Source organism: Pyrgilauda ruficollis, unplaced genomic scaffold (assembly GCF_017590135.1).
Source record: "Pyrgilauda ruficollis isolate IOZ18807 unplaced genomic scaffold, ASM1759013v1 scaffold21, whole genome shotgun sequence".
NCBI lineage: Eukaryota > Metazoa > Chordata > Aves > Passeriformes > Passeridae > Pyrgilauda > Pyrgilauda ruficollis.
In genome coordinates, this window is record NW_024520318.1 from 9,414,799 (window position 1) to 9,431,613 (window position 16,815).

Consider the following 16,815-nt stretch of genomic DNA (forward strand, 5'->3'; position numbering starts at 1 on the left):
ACCTGTCTGAGCGGTAGGTGAGCCAGGGGAGATGGTAGATCTGTCATCACTCTGTGAACAAAAAAGCAGAAGAATATGAATGGTCCTAACCTGGAAAAGCTTTGACTACATTTTAATTTGCTGTGTTTTAAGAAAAGCTCCATCCATCTAAATGTGTTTCAGAAAAACAACCAGAAATAAGAAAAACCACTGTATGTTGTTTCCCAAGTCTTATCTCTGCAGAGACAAAGTTTTTTTCTTTTACAGAAATGACACAACTGCTCTTTTTCCTTAGGAAAAAGAATGATGAAACAGCACTGACTATGCAATGACAGATCATTGTTAACTCTTCCTTCCAACCCAAACTGAGAGGTACACTTTGCAAAGGGGACAGCAAAAACCAGGTATTAAGCAACATGCAGAATTGGCAATGTCAGCAGCCCTGACAAGGATACTCCTCTTTGACACCTTTGCTAATGCAGAACTGCTACTTACTGAACATCTGTCCCCAGTGAAACACACTGTGGTTTCATCACAGTGCTTGCACAGACTAATGGATTCTTGTGAGGAATGAATTCAGCACAGCAGTTTCCATAGAAAAGAAAGAAACAGGCAAAGAATACAAGTGTACTTTTGATGAACTCAACTTGATCAAGAGTAAATGATCTTGTACAGAAAAAGCAACATCAAAGACAACCAAGAACCCCTTGAGCACAGACTAGTTACCATGTTTTATAGATCAGGCCTCCTGCAGACACAGCCTAAAGCTAAGATGAGGTAATACATACTACAGTTTAATCAGGTGAATCAGGTTCATACCCTACCTGAACTTTTGATTAGATGCTGACAGACTAACACCTGTTTAAACTGATGTGTGGATCCGAGATTTTTTTGTTGGCTCTAGTGGTGAATGAAAATAGCAAGAGATACCTTGACAGGACTGAAGGCAGAGGCACTAGGCAGGGTAGTAGCACAGCTTTCTTGGTTCAACCCTGAGAGTGACTGAATGCAGAAAGAAAGAGAAGGCAGTAGCAGAGTTAGTGAGTAGCTGACAGGTCGTACACAAAGGTGGAAGTAAAAATGAAGAGGTGATCACGATCACATTATTAGAAACACTCAACAAGCAACACATCAAGCAACACTTGCTGAACTATAGTTTAGTTAGTTACTTCCTACCCTCCTGAACTTTCTGGGAGGTATAGTACTTCTTTTACATATAATACAGTAACATTAAAAACAGAATTAAGAATATCAAGTGAGGCAAAAGCTTCTTTAGTAACACCTATGCCATCAGACAAAAAGAAATTTTACCCTACAACAGTCCATTCTAGGCCATCATTAAAAATAAATAGCTCTCTTTTTAGTGTTTTGAGGATGTTATGCATGTCTGAAAAACCAGGGAAAACCATGTACAAGAGGCTCAGTAATACACACTTTGTACCTGCCACAAACACTAACGACTGGTCCTTGTGATTACACACAAAGTAGATGAGATTCTGTGGGTAGAATCTCACTCTTGTGGAAGATGTCAGTGTCAGGATTTACAGTGTTGCCACAAATAAAGTGCAGTCCCATTTCAATTATGACCAATATCAAAACCAGCCAAATAAATAACTTTTCCTGTTTAAAGAACAGGGGCTGTAGTTGTGCCCATCTGCCACTGACAGGTGGATCAAGAAGGCCAAATCCTATGTCTCACTGAAAGCACTATCAGAACTTTAACATTTGAGGACTGAACGGCTCCCTGTGCTTTCTGAAACAGCATTCAAATAGCAAAGTTACAGTTCAGCACAGGAAAGAGCATCAAATGACACCGAGAAACTCTACAGGTACTGAAAGAGTTAGTTTTCAAAACATTTGGGAGTTAGTTTTCAAAACATTTGCAACTTTTCTGCCACTTCAGGACAGCACAGCCAGAAGGACCAGAAGGGAAGGTTTACACTCAGGGCAAGCCTTAAACACAAATGTTTTTAGGTCCTGTACAGACTTACAGCTGGTCCTCAAGATTGCCTCTTGCTCCAGAGCAGGGCAGAACCAAAATGGTGGTTTTTTTATTTTTATTTTTTAAGAGTTTCAAATATCACTTCACTTCGACAACGCATTAGCTAGCACATGAGAACATTAAAATAAACCAGAACTAGATGGTCTGTAACATCATTGTATCTGCTTATTCCTGAATGAAAAGAGCAGGGCACGCCTGGCACAGACTAACAAGAAGCGGTCACTATGCACCCACCCAGCAGCGGGCAGAGGGAAGGGGACACAGCACAGCACAGCACAGGGAGGGACAATCACAACACCAACACACCGCATGCTCTTCACCTGCTTGCGAGTGCCTGGCCTCCTTTTAATGGTATTGGTGTTATTGTCAATCTCAAACACAGAGAGAGGCTCAAAGCCATTCTGTCAGGGACAGTAAGGAAAGAGAGGGAAGAAAGGAAGAAGTGATGCAAAGAACGACTGTGAGAAAAGGCAGCCACAACACTGAAGGAGCCAGGATGCTGCAGCTCAGACTTACACCACCCTCTGCACATGCTGCACGCAGTCTTTAGGTCTAACACTGAAGTCACAAAAATTTCCCTGTGCCAGAAACAACTGCAGATACAGGGAGTGCCAAAGGAGAGCCCAACCAGAACTCTGCATGAGCCAAATAAGGATATTTTAAGAGAATTCGGTTATTAAACATTTGAATACACAAACAAATGCCAACAGTCTGACAGAAAACTCCAGGGTACAAGTCTGCATAAGCCAAGTCCTGCTTACTTTACCCATACCATTATTATTTGTAACACTCTGGTGCTTAACTCAAACAAAGTCTTAACTTCAAATGTTTCAGAAATTTATGTGCTAACAGTAATATGACAGACTCAGGTCACATTTGAGACCACAACAAGAAAACAACACAAGGAAGGGAACATGAGGCAGCAATGACAAAGGTTGTGAGAGGAATGAGGTCACAGCAGCTGCCTGATGCTTCTGAAGTACCTTGTGGGCTTCACAACAGAGAAACTGAGCAGCAGTTAGAGAGGATGTTTTGGGGTTCTTTTCCCCCTTCGACACTACCAATGTTGTAAGAGACAGTATAAGAGAAAAGAAGAACCTATTTAGAGAAAAATGAGATTTAGAAGCAATGAAGGCTGAAGCCAAGTCATTAGTCAAGTCTGAAAGCTTGATACCAGCTCTAAAAGTAATCTCCGTTGTAACAGATGGAACGATCTTTGTCAGAACAGCAAGAGGTTCTGACTAACATAAAACTTTTATTTTTCAGAGAGGCCAGTGATTACATTTCTTCAACAACATTTTAGTCTGGTTATCTATCACAGGCTGACCCAAAGAAATCCACCACAGTGTGTAATGAAGTTCTACAGCCAGACTCCAAACCACAGGGGTGCAGGAGGAACTACAACTAAAGGGAAACATTAACATTCACAGAAGGTATGGGCAATCATTCTGGGACTTCAAACCAACTGTCCTGACATTGTTTATAAACAGAAGGAAATGGTCAGAGTAACCTGTGCAACATGAACACAATTTTAATTAGTGATTATCAACAGCAACAAGATGACCAAAAGAAATACCAAAGATTTTAAAAAGGAGATTCACAACTGAAATTTTTTATTAAAGCAGTAACAATGCCAGATGAGCAAAGTAGTAAAATAAAAGCTGTATTTTATTTGCTTTTTACTTGCTTTCTAACTACATATTAGATTTAGTGCTTTTAAAAGCTTGTCCTTATGTCATCAGAAATTAGACCTAGCTAAATTTCAAACCCATAAGGATAGGGAAAATGTAATGCAATAGAGTATAAAAAGGTAAAAGCAATGTGAACTCTTACATTTTTAAAATGCAAACTGGTGACCATTTCCTTGATGTTGAACAAGTTTTTACCATATAAAATACATTTGTGTAAACAAAAGATGGTATAAATTCATGAGCCAGTATGGGCCTAATGTTTCAGTTATAGTAATTGTCAGAACCAGCTGCCCTGGCATATGTGATCATTAGGCAGAGCGTGGATTTCCACCACAGAAGAGAGCTACAGATCAGAAACATCAGCATTTCAGACACTATTATTTAGTGCTGCTGAAAAATGTGAGGAACCAAAAGAAAAATGAACAGAGAAAATACAGCTTTCAGTCCTTCCTTACCAGCCTGGTCACTCTTTTTGTGAAGTAAAAGGATGCAACTTGGTTAAAGAGAAGAAAGGAAACAAATAGCAATGGAAGCCAGTTTCAATGTAGTTTCTGAAAATTCTGTATCTTAGTTTACAACAAAAGTCATGTGATCACAAAATCAAATAGAAATCAGGTTCCTACAGGTGTCTTCAAATATGTTCCAAAGACAAAATCACTGACAACAGAGTATCATCTCAATCCAAACTACCACCGTTCTCCTGCTTTTTAGGGCCTAACTAGGAAAGCACATTTTAATATGCTCATTGATAGTGATTTCTCTAGCCACATGATAATTAAATTTCTCTCTAACATTTTAAGCTTTCTTTCTCACCCAAAAAGTGGTAGTCTTACAAAAGCAGAAAACCCAAAAAGTCTGAACGAAGATACAGTAAATACCTTAACCACATTCAGGAGAGAGACACTCTAACCAAGAGCACTGCCTACAGAAAATTTAGGCAGATAATGGAAGCACATAAATCAAGAAAATAAATTCTAGGCATGCAGTCATGCACCAGCAGACAAATCAGGTGTATTTTAAATTTTCTAGACATGGATTATGACATTAATTAGATTTTTTAGTTATGCTACATTGTTAAGATGCCACAAAGGAAGAAATAGCATAAAACATGAAATATGTGCACACTTATTTTTATTTTTGATAAGTGTTTAAAATAGATTATTTTTAAGACACTTGCACTAATAAACAATAAAACTGTATGAGGAGTATTTAATGATTTGTAGCATTCATAAATAGAACACTTTTTTCTTGTGCCAAGTATTTCTAACCCCCATGTGCAGGACACAGACAAGTTAAAGCAGAAGGCTGTACTAAGCAGTAAAATCGCTTCCTTGACACTGAAGAGCACATCAATTAGGAAGCAAGCTAAATGGAGAAGAAATCAAACTAGAACAGTTAGAGGTGAATTTTTCATTTTAGAAACTGTTCTTTACTATCAGTAATTTTCTTCTGCTCTCAAACAAAATATATGCTTTAATTATTTTGTGCAAAACATCATGGTATTATTGGCAAATGTATGACAGCAAAAGTGTCAACATATTCATAACATCATAGTCCACAGCTAAGCTACTTTTCAAAGGAGATGGTCATGTTTTATGCTATTTAGATTAGCTCTAAAACAGTTGGGCTAATCTGAGACAATCATAACATGTTGTCATTTCTATGCTCTAGAATCTGCCACAGAAAAAGGCCATTACGTGCAGGATCTTACCACTAACAAGGCACTATCATCAGTATGCTGAGACCTTCTGGATGGAAAGGGACACTGGGAGGTGGGAGAGATGGAGCAATGTCAGAAACACACACAATGTCAGAAACACACGGTATGTGAACAGACAGACATTTTGGAACATGTACTGCTTGCTTATAGCACTGTGAGGCTCTTTAAAACAATCCATGAAGTGTCTGTAACTCTGTAGGAATACACAGCCTCACGACCCAGGAATTACAGTGCAGTCGTATTACTTAAGGAATCAATTATTCTGCTTTCTGTGTTGTGTCAAGCAAATACAGAACACTATGCATTCACAGTGCTGACTCTGGTAGAACAAAGGGCCTTTTAAAAGAATAAATTAAGAACAGAAAAACATTAAGAAGAAAAAGCAGCAAAAAAACTATTTCAATTACCCCATGTTTTGGTAATTTTCTAACAAAAAGAGTTCGTTGGAAAATGCTGCTAAAGAACGGTCATATTTGTTATAATATTAAAAGTTTTGACCTGATTAACACTACCTAGTTTTCATTATAAATACTACATTACTGCAAAACTATAGTAGAAAAAAAAACTTGAAAAAAATTATTCATTTTTCTGACAACCCTCAAAATTCTAAAGCTTAATATTTCTGGGACAACTGGTGATCTAATAACAGGAAACTGTGAGAAAACTGATTTGTGAAGGATGACTGTAACACTGTAACTTGACTGAACACTCCTGTTAGAATATAAACTGTAGTGCTCACAAGGAGCAGGTTAGAATAGAATAAGAAATGTATTTTCTGCAGAGAACATAGGAAAACATACAAAAAACAATAAAACAACACACTTGGGACAGGCAAACTACACGAACACAAGAAAATACATTAAAAAAACCAACCCAAGGCTTAAAAACATGTGAAAAAGCTATGCTATAACCCAGTTTTGAGGTATTTTCCACAATGAGGAAAATAACTCTAACAGAGAGCTAGGAATTTAAGTGCTGACATCCCTACTAATGCTCTTATTGGACTCTTACCTCACTATCCATTGGACTTTGTTTCTGAGGACTTAAGGAGGCTTTTTGCTACACAGAAAAAGAAAAAACAAAACTTAAAATAATGCCACAGAGAAACAAAAGCTCACAACAAAGCAGCGTAACTTATAAGTGTTTGAAAACAGGTCTCAATTTTTTAAATAGAACATGCACTGGGTTCACTGAGCTGAAACTTCCCTGATACTAGTAAAAAATCAGTCTTTATTTCACATTCAAACAAACAAAAAATTAAAATTATGGATATGAAAGATGCATAGTAAACCCAAAATACAACTCAGGGGAGGAATTTAACTGCTGAGAATAAAGTGGTCATGAACAACAAAGGAAACAGAAGAAAAATACCCAAAAATCAAACCCAAACTAAAAACCAGGAGACTCATCAATGAACAACATGCATCCTTTAAGTTTAATCTTTAACTAAAAGACTGAGCTGAATTTTTAATAAGCAGCTTTAGCACAAAATAGTGCCAGGGGCCTAAGAATAGCTGTTGCTAAAGAAAAGCCTAGTTACAGGCAGCTAAGAACACCCTTTTTCTAAACTAACTTTATATATTAAATATAAGCAATAAACCATGCTTTGCCTTTCTGCAGACAACTCTAAACCCAAAATAAATATTAACTTTAACATTTCTTAAATTTGAGATGGTAATATTCAGGTAAGTGACCAGAGCAACAAACAGTAAAACAAATTTAAATCAGCTATCATATAAATAAATTGGCATGTTAAGAAGAAGATGAGACAGTGAAGACACAGTGTTCAGAGTGAGTGCCTGATGTACTATAGGTCTGTATCCATGAACTAACTTATTTTATTATCACAAAATAGCACCATAGATCAGGCAGCATTATATTTTTGTGTGTATGATTATTTTCTCCCTGCCAAATTGGTCTTCAAAATTAAACTGCCTCTATTCCTTCTCAGATAAAGGCCTCTTTTCTCTCAAACCAATCCCATGACATCTATGCAAATGAAAATTGAAAGTATGAGGTGAAATATGCAAAAATCAGAATTCTTTGCAACAATCACATTTTGGGTAAATTTTCCATCTTTCTCCCCAGTTCTAGCTTTGCCTTTGTTAAGCTACAGCACCAACACTTAATGGATTTAAATGGTATTTGTCCAAATTCTTTATAAAGTGCCAGGAGCGTAACATACAAGCAGTAATTAGCATGGCAATTAGTTATAATTAAGGGATTTAGAAAAGATAAAGTATGAAGTAGGTACTGAAAGGAGGCACCTTAACAAAGTCAAGGACAGCTTCTCTCTGAATCTGCTTAGTCCTCATCCTCTCCTCCTCGTACTGGAGGGCTGCCAGCTGGGCCTCCCGGCGGGTGCGCTCGATGTGCCGGCGGTGCAGCTCGGAGTCTGCGCTGGGCGCCTGCAATCAAACAGGGCATCAGGCTGTGAAGCCAGAGCTGCAGGTGGGTTATGGAGAACAGCCCACGCCTTGTGGGTAACATCAGCTTGGTTTTACATCAAACTCATTCAAATTCGAATTCTATGTGTTACCTGGGTGTGGTGACTTGATAGCGAGAGAAAATAAGGTGAATCAGGCAGGGGTCTGACAAATGCAAAAACAGAGAGTGAATAGACTTTTAATCTTAAATCCAAAAATTTTGCATACATGAATTGTCAGTGACACACAAGTAGCTGATGAAATCAGAAGAGTAACTGTCTACTGTGATGTAGCTGTGATGATGACTTAATACTGTGAATGACAGATTTTGTGAGTAATTTCTATTTCTTCTCCTGAATTGTAATATTTTTTTACAGCACAAGATGTACCGGTGGGGTTGTACACTTGGCCTGCTACACTGAGATACTCAGTACTTTATATACATTCTCCAAGAGTAACGAAACCATGATCCAAGAGTAACGATCACATGATCCTCATTTAGAGGAACAACTGCATAGTATGGTTATTTGAAGGAGAGGAAAATAATAAAATGAATCAGCAGAAACACTCAATTTCTTTTTCCCTACCTCTCTGTCCTGTCCACATAACTCCTTAGTACTTGATGCTCTCTGTCCTGCATCAAATTTAGAGTTTCAGGTCTTCGTAATTCATCTGTATCCCTGCAGGTAAGACATCAGGTGGAAGGGGATTTGGCCACTGATGCATATAGACTACTGTCAGATTAGTTCTACTCTAGGTTACAATTGTTTTTGTGAGAGAAATGTCCAAACAATTAGCTTCAGATAATCACAAAAGTGAAATTTGGACTAAAGAAATCACATTGTGATACCAAGTCAGATCACAACTGCAGTCTGTAATTTAATGTAACTTGCTGAATTAACAATGATTTCAAAATACACAAAGATGGATTCTCTCTTTTAAGACAGTATTTGGGTTATTGCAGGCCTTATTCTGCTCTGAAAAGAACAGAATTATTTTAAACATCGGGACCCTTTGGTATTTTCAGCACAAATCTGCTCACCTCACCAATCAGGTGACTGCCAGTAACCCAAGCCCTCAAAGTCACAAGGTAAACAAGAACCCATCTGGCTCATATCCATCATATCAACAATAAGAGAGAAATTTTGCAGTCAGTTCCTTGCCAGGAGGCAGCTGTTAGCACTGAAACAATTCCCAAGGTCCACAGCCTACAGCATGTACCCTGACATGTTGCTGCCTAGAAACAAAGTTGATGGAAATCAAGGAGCTTACTCTTGACAGCCTAAACTCTGCGACCTTCGCTCCTGGGGCAGCCATGGAACACAGACACACTTCACCATGCATTTCCAAAAAATGTCAGTCCAGCTGGCTGGGTGCACACTTAGGGCCTTTTCCTCATAGAGATGAGATGTGGAAGACCCAGATGTTACAGGTCTCTTCTGTTACTTTAATTAGCACTGAAGCACATGACAAACCCATTACTTAGAGCTGTTTTGAACAGACAGGACTGGGTTCAGCTCAGTGCCAAGGAGTGTGTTCAGAGCAGAGTACACACAGCTTTGTTGCATCAGGAATGCACCACAGTCTGTCCAGAGGCATAAACTGCATTTGTTTAATTGAATCAACTAATATAAGTACTCTTGAGATGAAGTCTGTGTTACGTCCAACTTTCAGTTTTAATGGCTCCAGCATGCAAAAGAAAAAAAAAAAGAAAAAGAAGAGGCTGGCTGCCAAGGCATTTGCACAGAATTACTGTGGAAGCACTTTACAGCTTGTGGTTGCCACAAAATAAAATATTTGACTAATACAAGCCTAAAATACAAAAAATTACTCATGGTCATATGGCTGTTTTTACACGATTTTGAAGGCAATAACAACATGATCTCGTTTTAGTGCCTTAATTTCACTCTGCTGCAGCACAGTAAGCTACAATTCATTCAGATCGCTGATTAACTGCTTCTGCATGGAGACCTGCTGCTATCCTCAAGTTAAATTTTGAAATCACTGGATAGCTTACTGAGCTACAACTTCCTTTATCATTAACATCTGTCTATGCAAACAGCAGCTCTCCCCAGCTAACCAGCCTTCTCCTATTTCCTGCAGATTTATCACGGAAATCAGTGTTTCTGAAGTTTAATTATTTCCATGTTGACCACAAATGTTCAAATAAAAAAATAAGTAAGCAAAAAAGCAAAAAATCTAATTTTCAAACCAAGAGCACTCCCCTTTTTGGGGGAGAGCATGGCAGAATTGCTATATCACTTTATACCTGACTTGTGGACAGGATGAGGACTGCTGGCATATGCTGAAATAGCTACCCCCTTGTATCAGTACAGCTACTGTATCTGCACATTTTCTGCACATTTCAGAATGCCTATTAAAATGTTGCCAAAACTCTGGAAAAATTTATACACTAATCTTGGTTTCATTTGTCTTTCAATACCATTTTAGAATCCATTAAAAATTGGTTTCTACTGACAGCATAAGTAATGACATACTTAGGACTAGCAGTTATCTTTTCCACCACTCCCCCCCCACCCCCAAACATTCCAAGTACAACTGGGCTGGTTTTCTGTGGGGTCCCTGCAAATTCACTTTCACTCCCCAGAACAGTGAAATGCTTCAACAGTATAATAAAGGTTCTAGCAATTTTCATTTGCAAGAATTTGCTTCTTTTTTATCTTTTATTTGCTTATTTTTTTAACTAGACATCCAAAGCTCTTTTCAGAAACCTAACCACCCCTCATAGATACTCTGTCCAATTCTGACCTTTATTTTACAGATAAGCACTCTCTCCAATAATCATTAAAGTAATCATTAAAGAGCATGGGCATACTTCATCAAATTAAGCAACTTGTTTTCAAAATTGATTCCTATTCTATCCCTTCTGCTGATGTAGGCTCATGATTATGGCCCAGAAAGGTACTTTTAAAAATAAATGAATCTCCCATTCCAATAATTGGGAGATATAATTATAATACCAACAAAACCAAAACCAGCAGGAGTCAACCAAGAATGTGTCCTCATGGCACATCATATACTCCATAGTATCTCTATCCTTCCTGCAAGTGCCTTTATCCCTTTTGTCCTCTATGTACTACAGCTTAAATCAGCTATTCAATCAAAGCACAAATTAAATCACAAAAAGCAAATATTAAATCAGTTTAAAAACATGCACTTTAATTATGCAGATTTCTTTAACCAACTGATTTTAAGTCAAGTATTGGCATAGAACAATTATGCCTTTTGCTCCCTGCCATTATTAGAATTCCAATTCCTAATCTGGAGCAATAACTTATCAGAAAAATGCCATACACACTTCTGGGAAAGCAACAGGAAACAATGCCATTTTCTAAACATGTTCAGTAGATACATGCTCTGCATTCATCATGAAATTTTAGATAAAATTGTTGTTGCCATAATAATTCTTACCTGTTTTGATGTAAATGTCGTCTTGTATCCTCCGTTCTCTGAAATTCTCTGATGGATACAGGCTTTACTGGTGAGCTCTAAGCAAAAAAACCAAAATACTAAGCTAGCAATTTATTCAGAAAACTGTACATTAATGCCAAACAATCTCTTTGTAGAGCTACATCTGTAACCACTGGTATTTAAAACACCTGACAACGAAGCCCAAAACACAAGTCAGGGATGTTCATTTCCAACCAAGCAAGTTCACTCTTTTTTCTCCAATGTAAATAAATAATAGTTTCAAGATTAAATATGCATGCTGATAATTTTAGACGATTAAAACCTCTATTAAGAATCATGCAGAGAAGTTCATGTAGGTATAAAGTTTGTGTTGAAATGTAAATACACTCTACAAGTGTAGAGCAGTGAAGACTGGATTCTCAAAAATACAGAATAAAGGTCTGTTATGGCATTCTAAAGACACGTCCCAGAAGGACTAAGAAAGCAAAACATGGGATTAATAAGAACACTTTTGGTTTAATTTGAGCAATGAAATAATTTATCCTATTGGGAACAGAGACATATTGCCTTTGATGTTATTTAAAAACTTCCACTGACACCCATTAACAAAAGAAAACAGAAACTTTTCAAGATTAACTTGCCAATTTTCACTTAAGCCTGCATGCATGCTGCTATATTGCAGTCAGCCTTCCTACAGTAGAGTATTTCGGATGGGCTTTTTAGAGAAACTACTCCTTCAGCTAAAAGCAATTTAGTATTTATGTCTAGATAGACCCCAAGGAATAGCTGCTGTGATGCTGACCAATGCCTTTTCCCTATCTACAGCAAGGAGTCCTTGGGTTGCATTGCCTACAGTTGACCTAGAAAAGTTTTGCTCTTCTGTCTGTGCTTCAGCTTCTGTGATCTGATATTGAATTTCTGAGCTTTGCAAAATGAATGCATCTCTCATATCTGTGTGACTGATTTTAAACACAATAATATAAAGTTCACAAGATAGGGACCAAGCTCCTACATAAAAGCTAAAGATCCACTTTTTTTTTTTCTTTCTTCAAATAGAAAATATCCTTCTGCTTCAAAACACACAGAACTTTGAAAGGACACATCTGAATCACAGCACCACAGTTACTGTTGAAGCAGAGCAGCCACAAAGATTTTTTCAGACAAGTTATTCACGTAGTCTGTACAGTGAGCCACTGACCTGTGTAACTGTGTACATAGGTATTAATTAAGACTGACAGAACACAGAAAGAAACATGATGTGGCTAAAAATCTGTTTCTACAGGTTCAGTTTCTGAGGACTCTCTCCAGAAGTGTAACATCCAAACGACTTAACAGGCAAGAGTTTTCACAAGGGCTTTGCTGGGGTGTGTGAGCGGAATGAACACAAGGAGAAGCACCACCTCGTTGGAGATGCGCCGCTGGTCGATGTACGCCATGAACTGGGAGCTGAGGCTGTCTGAGTCCTGGCACTTGGGCTGCCTCACCTCCTCCTCCTCCTCCTCCGTGGCACAGCTGTCAATGTAGTCGATCTGATCGAGATCGTGTTCCACTTGACAAACATACACAGAGAAAACACCCACAATTAGATAACCCATGAGAGAGGACAAAACCCAACAATGCAGCACGGTCAGGAGCTAAGGTCCTGCTTTTTCTGCCATCTGGGAAAGCTCAGCCTGAAAGCTTCTGGATTTTGTCAGGACCACTAGCATTACATCAACAAATTTTGAAATAATTGTAAAATTTATGCCTTTTATAAAGCAACAAGGAACGTGTATCAAGGAGGTAGTTTTATACCGCTGGCTGCAAATACTTTAGCAGTGACTGAAAAAGTAAATACTGTGATTTCCTTTTCAAAACAAAAAACTATATATCAAAGTATTCCAGCTAATATCAAGACTGTACAATGACCTGTGTATATTCTGGAATAATTTCTCTTGGTTCTCTGTCAGAAAAATCAGAATGCACATGACACATCCTTCTACTACTGTTACTACTACAACAAAATAGAGAGCAGCATGTCTAAGTTATCTGGATGCAAATACAATAAATATAAGAAGTGTACATGGAAATAATGAATAATACTACAGAAAACAACAAAATTCCTCTAAAACAATATAAGGCACCTGCAATTTTATTTTAAAAGAAGAATGGAAAAAAATTAGGAATTACTGAAATGACAGCAAGAAACAGCACAGTTTGGCTGGTATTGATTTTTCTTTGTGTGGGAGATACTATGTAGGGCAATTTTTTCACTTGTCACTGCTCTTCCACATTCTGCTCAGGGATTCTGAGAGTCATGACATTGAGCAAATGCCCCTGGTGAAAAATATTACACTGGGGATGCAGAGGAAAGTATAAGTTCCCTTTCAGAGCACTAGAGCTTTCTTTTTTCTTAAAACTCTCCGCAAACTTGCTCCAGACTCTTGCAGACATTCTTCTTTACTCCCCCGCCCCTTTCCTGCTTGTCTAAAACAGACTTCTCTTTGCCTCACCACACAATCTAGCAACTGTTACTGCCAAAGCCACCCCCTCTGCTACTACAACCATCCAAAACTACATTCCTATATACTGTGGCTTCATTACATTTCCATCTCAGTTTCAAATCTTAAAAAAAAACCAAAAAACCCCCAACTTCTCTTCTTTCCAGGCTTGCTTACTAAATAATGATGATGATAATAACAACAATAATACAGAAAAAGGTGAAAGATTTTAGTAGCTGTGTTAAGAACACAAAACTGCAGTGCATCTGGGTCTCTGACAGCCACATGCTATGGTTTGTGCCCCTCGCAGATACACCTACTCATGAACTGATTGTGCTCCAGCTTAAAAGTCTGCTAGGCTTTTTGAAATCCCTGGTGTGCAAAAGCCAAAGAACAAAATAAAGTTAGTTTTGGAGGCAGAGCTGGCAGCACCACCTGTTATTAAGAAGGCCCAACACTCCCCATGTCACCATGTCTTCAACTCTTCTAACTGCCAGAATTTAACTGTTTGAACTGAATTTTTTCCCCATTAATGTGTGAAAGAGTGTGAGTTAACTAAAAAGTTTCAGATATTTCTAGAAGGTGACAAAGAAAACAAAAAATTGTGGCACAAAGGACTAAGACCAAGAAAAGAAGATAGCAAAATATAAAGATGGGAAGAGGAGGGAAGAGAGAAGAAAAACTGGGAGCTAGGCATAGGACGTTAGATGTAACTGGGAAGAGCAACACTTGAAAAAATGAACTGTAGCCATCAGGGAAAATGAAAAACAGGGAGCAGCTGACAAAGAAGAAGAATCAAAGTATATGCAGATAAGATCTAATAATAAGTACTGCAGAGCAATGGAGAAGAAGGAATGATTGGAAAAACAAACCTGAAATACTGTTAAAATTAAGGCATATAAACAAAAGGAGACACTGGTAAAAGCAGATTTCTGGAAGTTAAAATGAAGAGGACTGGAGATCAAGAAACATGGAAAGCATGATCACCTCTTGAACAACTATGAAGGTGATCCTGTGAGACTGCACAACACCAAATGAGAAAGCACAACAAAGCACTGCTACTCACAACCACCAGCCCCTCCTGGATGATGTTAAAGTTTGGATTAATATCTAAAACTGGAATGAGACACCAGTTGGAAATATAAAATTCCCTGACAAAATTGTTCATCCTGTTCTGACAGCAGTCGGCACAGGGTACTGACAATTTACTACTGCAGTAAATTTCCCCCAGAAGCTCAAAAAGCAGAACTCCATGCACTGAAATTCAATATTCCAAAATACCATTTGAAGTAGTTGAGACTTTAACATAGGACATAGGCAAAAGCTGACAAAAGTTTTCAAGAAAATACCAATTCTGCTGCTATTTGACTTTGCCTTTAACATCCTTAAAACAACAGTATTTTTACAGTTTTCACAATGCAGTTTTTGTAATTCCACCTAGACCTTTCTGGGTTTTTTTTTTTTCCTCTTTAAACAAGCTACTATCTGTTGGAAACATTCTGGAACTTTAATAATGATGACAATAAATACAGTTAGCCAAAGGTCACTACTTACCTCCACCATTAATTACAACTGCACTCCCTCTGTTTTCTTGGTACTGACTCTCTCTTCTCAGTCTCTGCTCTTTGGTGAACTCTGCCACCCGTAATGGGAGATCTGAGAACTCATCTGTTGGCTTTGGAAAACAAACAGTGAAATCTGGAAACATTTTTCTTCAGAAACATAATTTTGTAATCTACTACTTCTTGATTTGTACTTCAATTGCCCTGTTTTACAGCCACGAAACACTAATTTAAAGCAAAAGAAAGCTATAATGTATTGTTTTTAAAAAACATATAGTTGAGCTTTCTTTAGAAATCAGTTGCCTACAGTTTTGATTGCAGTACCTGCACATGACTGAAAATATCCCAGGATGGAAAATCCTAGCACCTTCTCTAAAATCAAGCTAGGAGTCAAAGTGTGGAGTATAGCTCATTGTGACTTTAGGTCTTGGCTATTTTCTAGTTGCTCCAAGAGGAAAAGGGAACTTCTTCCTGGCAATAATAATTGACAATCTTTTTGCTAAGAGATACTATTTTCCTGCTTGTAAATAGCAAACAGATTTTAGCGTTTTAAACACAGGAAGAAGGCAAATTTGCAGCTGATTTCCAAAGCTGAATTTTCATGTTCAGATTTATTTTACTGAATCAACTTTTCATGAATAATTACAGTTGACTCAGCATTGTAATTTGATACTGTTACAAAGTTTTTAAAATGAGGAACGCTATTTTTCTCATTTTTTATGCTCCAGTAAATTAACCTCTCATGCACTGTTTTATACATTTCTGTTAATACTTCCAACCTGGGGTCTGTCCCATTTAAAATGAACCTTGCTTTTTCTCCAATAAAACAAGTAATATTGGCTCAAGGCAATTTGCACACCAGCACACAAGTTACCTATGGAATGTGCTTCCAGATGCATACATTTAGTTATCTTTACTGTACAATACTGCACTCAGCAAAAATAAAGCTGCAACACTTACTTCATTCCCTGACCATCTTTTGTCTCCGCTGTCCACACTATTGAAGCCAGAATCGAGTGCTCCATATGGACGACTGGAATAGAGCTCCTCATGGCTGTCAAACACACAGTTTCAGTTACTGTGATATAAAAACCACCAAAAGCCTCTCAGCCATTACAGAAGAACAGCAGAATAAGCCACCAAGCACACTTGCAGCTTGTTCACAAGCTCAGCATGTCTGAAAACCTCACACTGCACTCGCTACAATAGAGAGGAGACACGTGCTGACAGCTCACCATCCTTGTCAGTCAGCTGTCACCTGCCACTGCCTGGCCTTCAGAGCTAAGCTGATTCAAAGGATAGATCCACTCTTCAAACATTTCCCAAAGAGAAATTATGACAAAGCAAACTGGTCTCATATATCTCTGCTTAGCAAGTCAAACTTTCATTTTCTACTACTCATATCTTTTGGTTGAAAACCAATGTCAAACAAACTTTTATATAAATAAGCATAAATATGTACAAAATCTCTAAAAATACAGAATATACTATCTCTACTCAAAAGTACGCAGCATGTATTACAT

The 16,815-nt window shown here is 37.9% G+C and overlaps 1 protein-coding gene across 13 annotated transcripts in view; it reads right to left on the reverse strand.

The window, feature by feature from the left end:
* The window catches only part of LRCH3 (leucine rich repeats and calponin homology domain containing 3), a 60,228-nt gene that overhangs the window by 13,922 nt on the left and 29,491 nt on the right, over positions 1 to 16,815 (reverse strand). For 5 of the 13 annotated variants that reach the window (XM_041467730.1, XM_041467735.1, XM_041467729.1 and 2 more), the window contains exons 7-18: positions 16,253 to 16,346; positions 15,285 to 15,405; positions 12,651 to 12,799; positions 11,251 to 11,327; positions 8,406 to 8,498; positions 7,932 to 7,983; positions 7,660 to 7,800; positions 6,404 to 6,451; positions 5,384 to 5,437; positions 2,302 to 2,382; positions 910 to 981; positions 3 to 51 (exon numbers count right to left, since the gene is read on the reverse strand). In XM_041467730.1, the coding sequence (XP_041323664.1) occupies positions 3 to 51; positions 910 to 981; positions 2,302 to 2,382; positions 5,384 to 5,437; positions 6,404 to 6,451; positions 7,660 to 7,800; positions 7,932 to 7,983; positions 8,406 to 8,498; positions 11,251 to 11,327; positions 12,651 to 12,799; positions 15,285 to 15,405; positions 16,253 to 16,346 (1,031 nt within the window). The remainder of the gene's footprint in view (positions 1 to 2; positions 52 to 909; positions 982 to 2,301; positions 2,383 to 5,383; positions 5,438 to 6,403; positions 6,452 to 7,659; positions 7,801 to 7,931; positions 7,984 to 8,405; positions 8,499 to 11,250; positions 11,328 to 12,650; positions 12,800 to 15,284; positions 15,406 to 16,252; positions 16,347 to 16,815) is intronic. The other 8 variants (XM_041467740.1, XM_041467737.1, XM_041467739.1 and 5 more) reach the window with 4 other exon arrangements.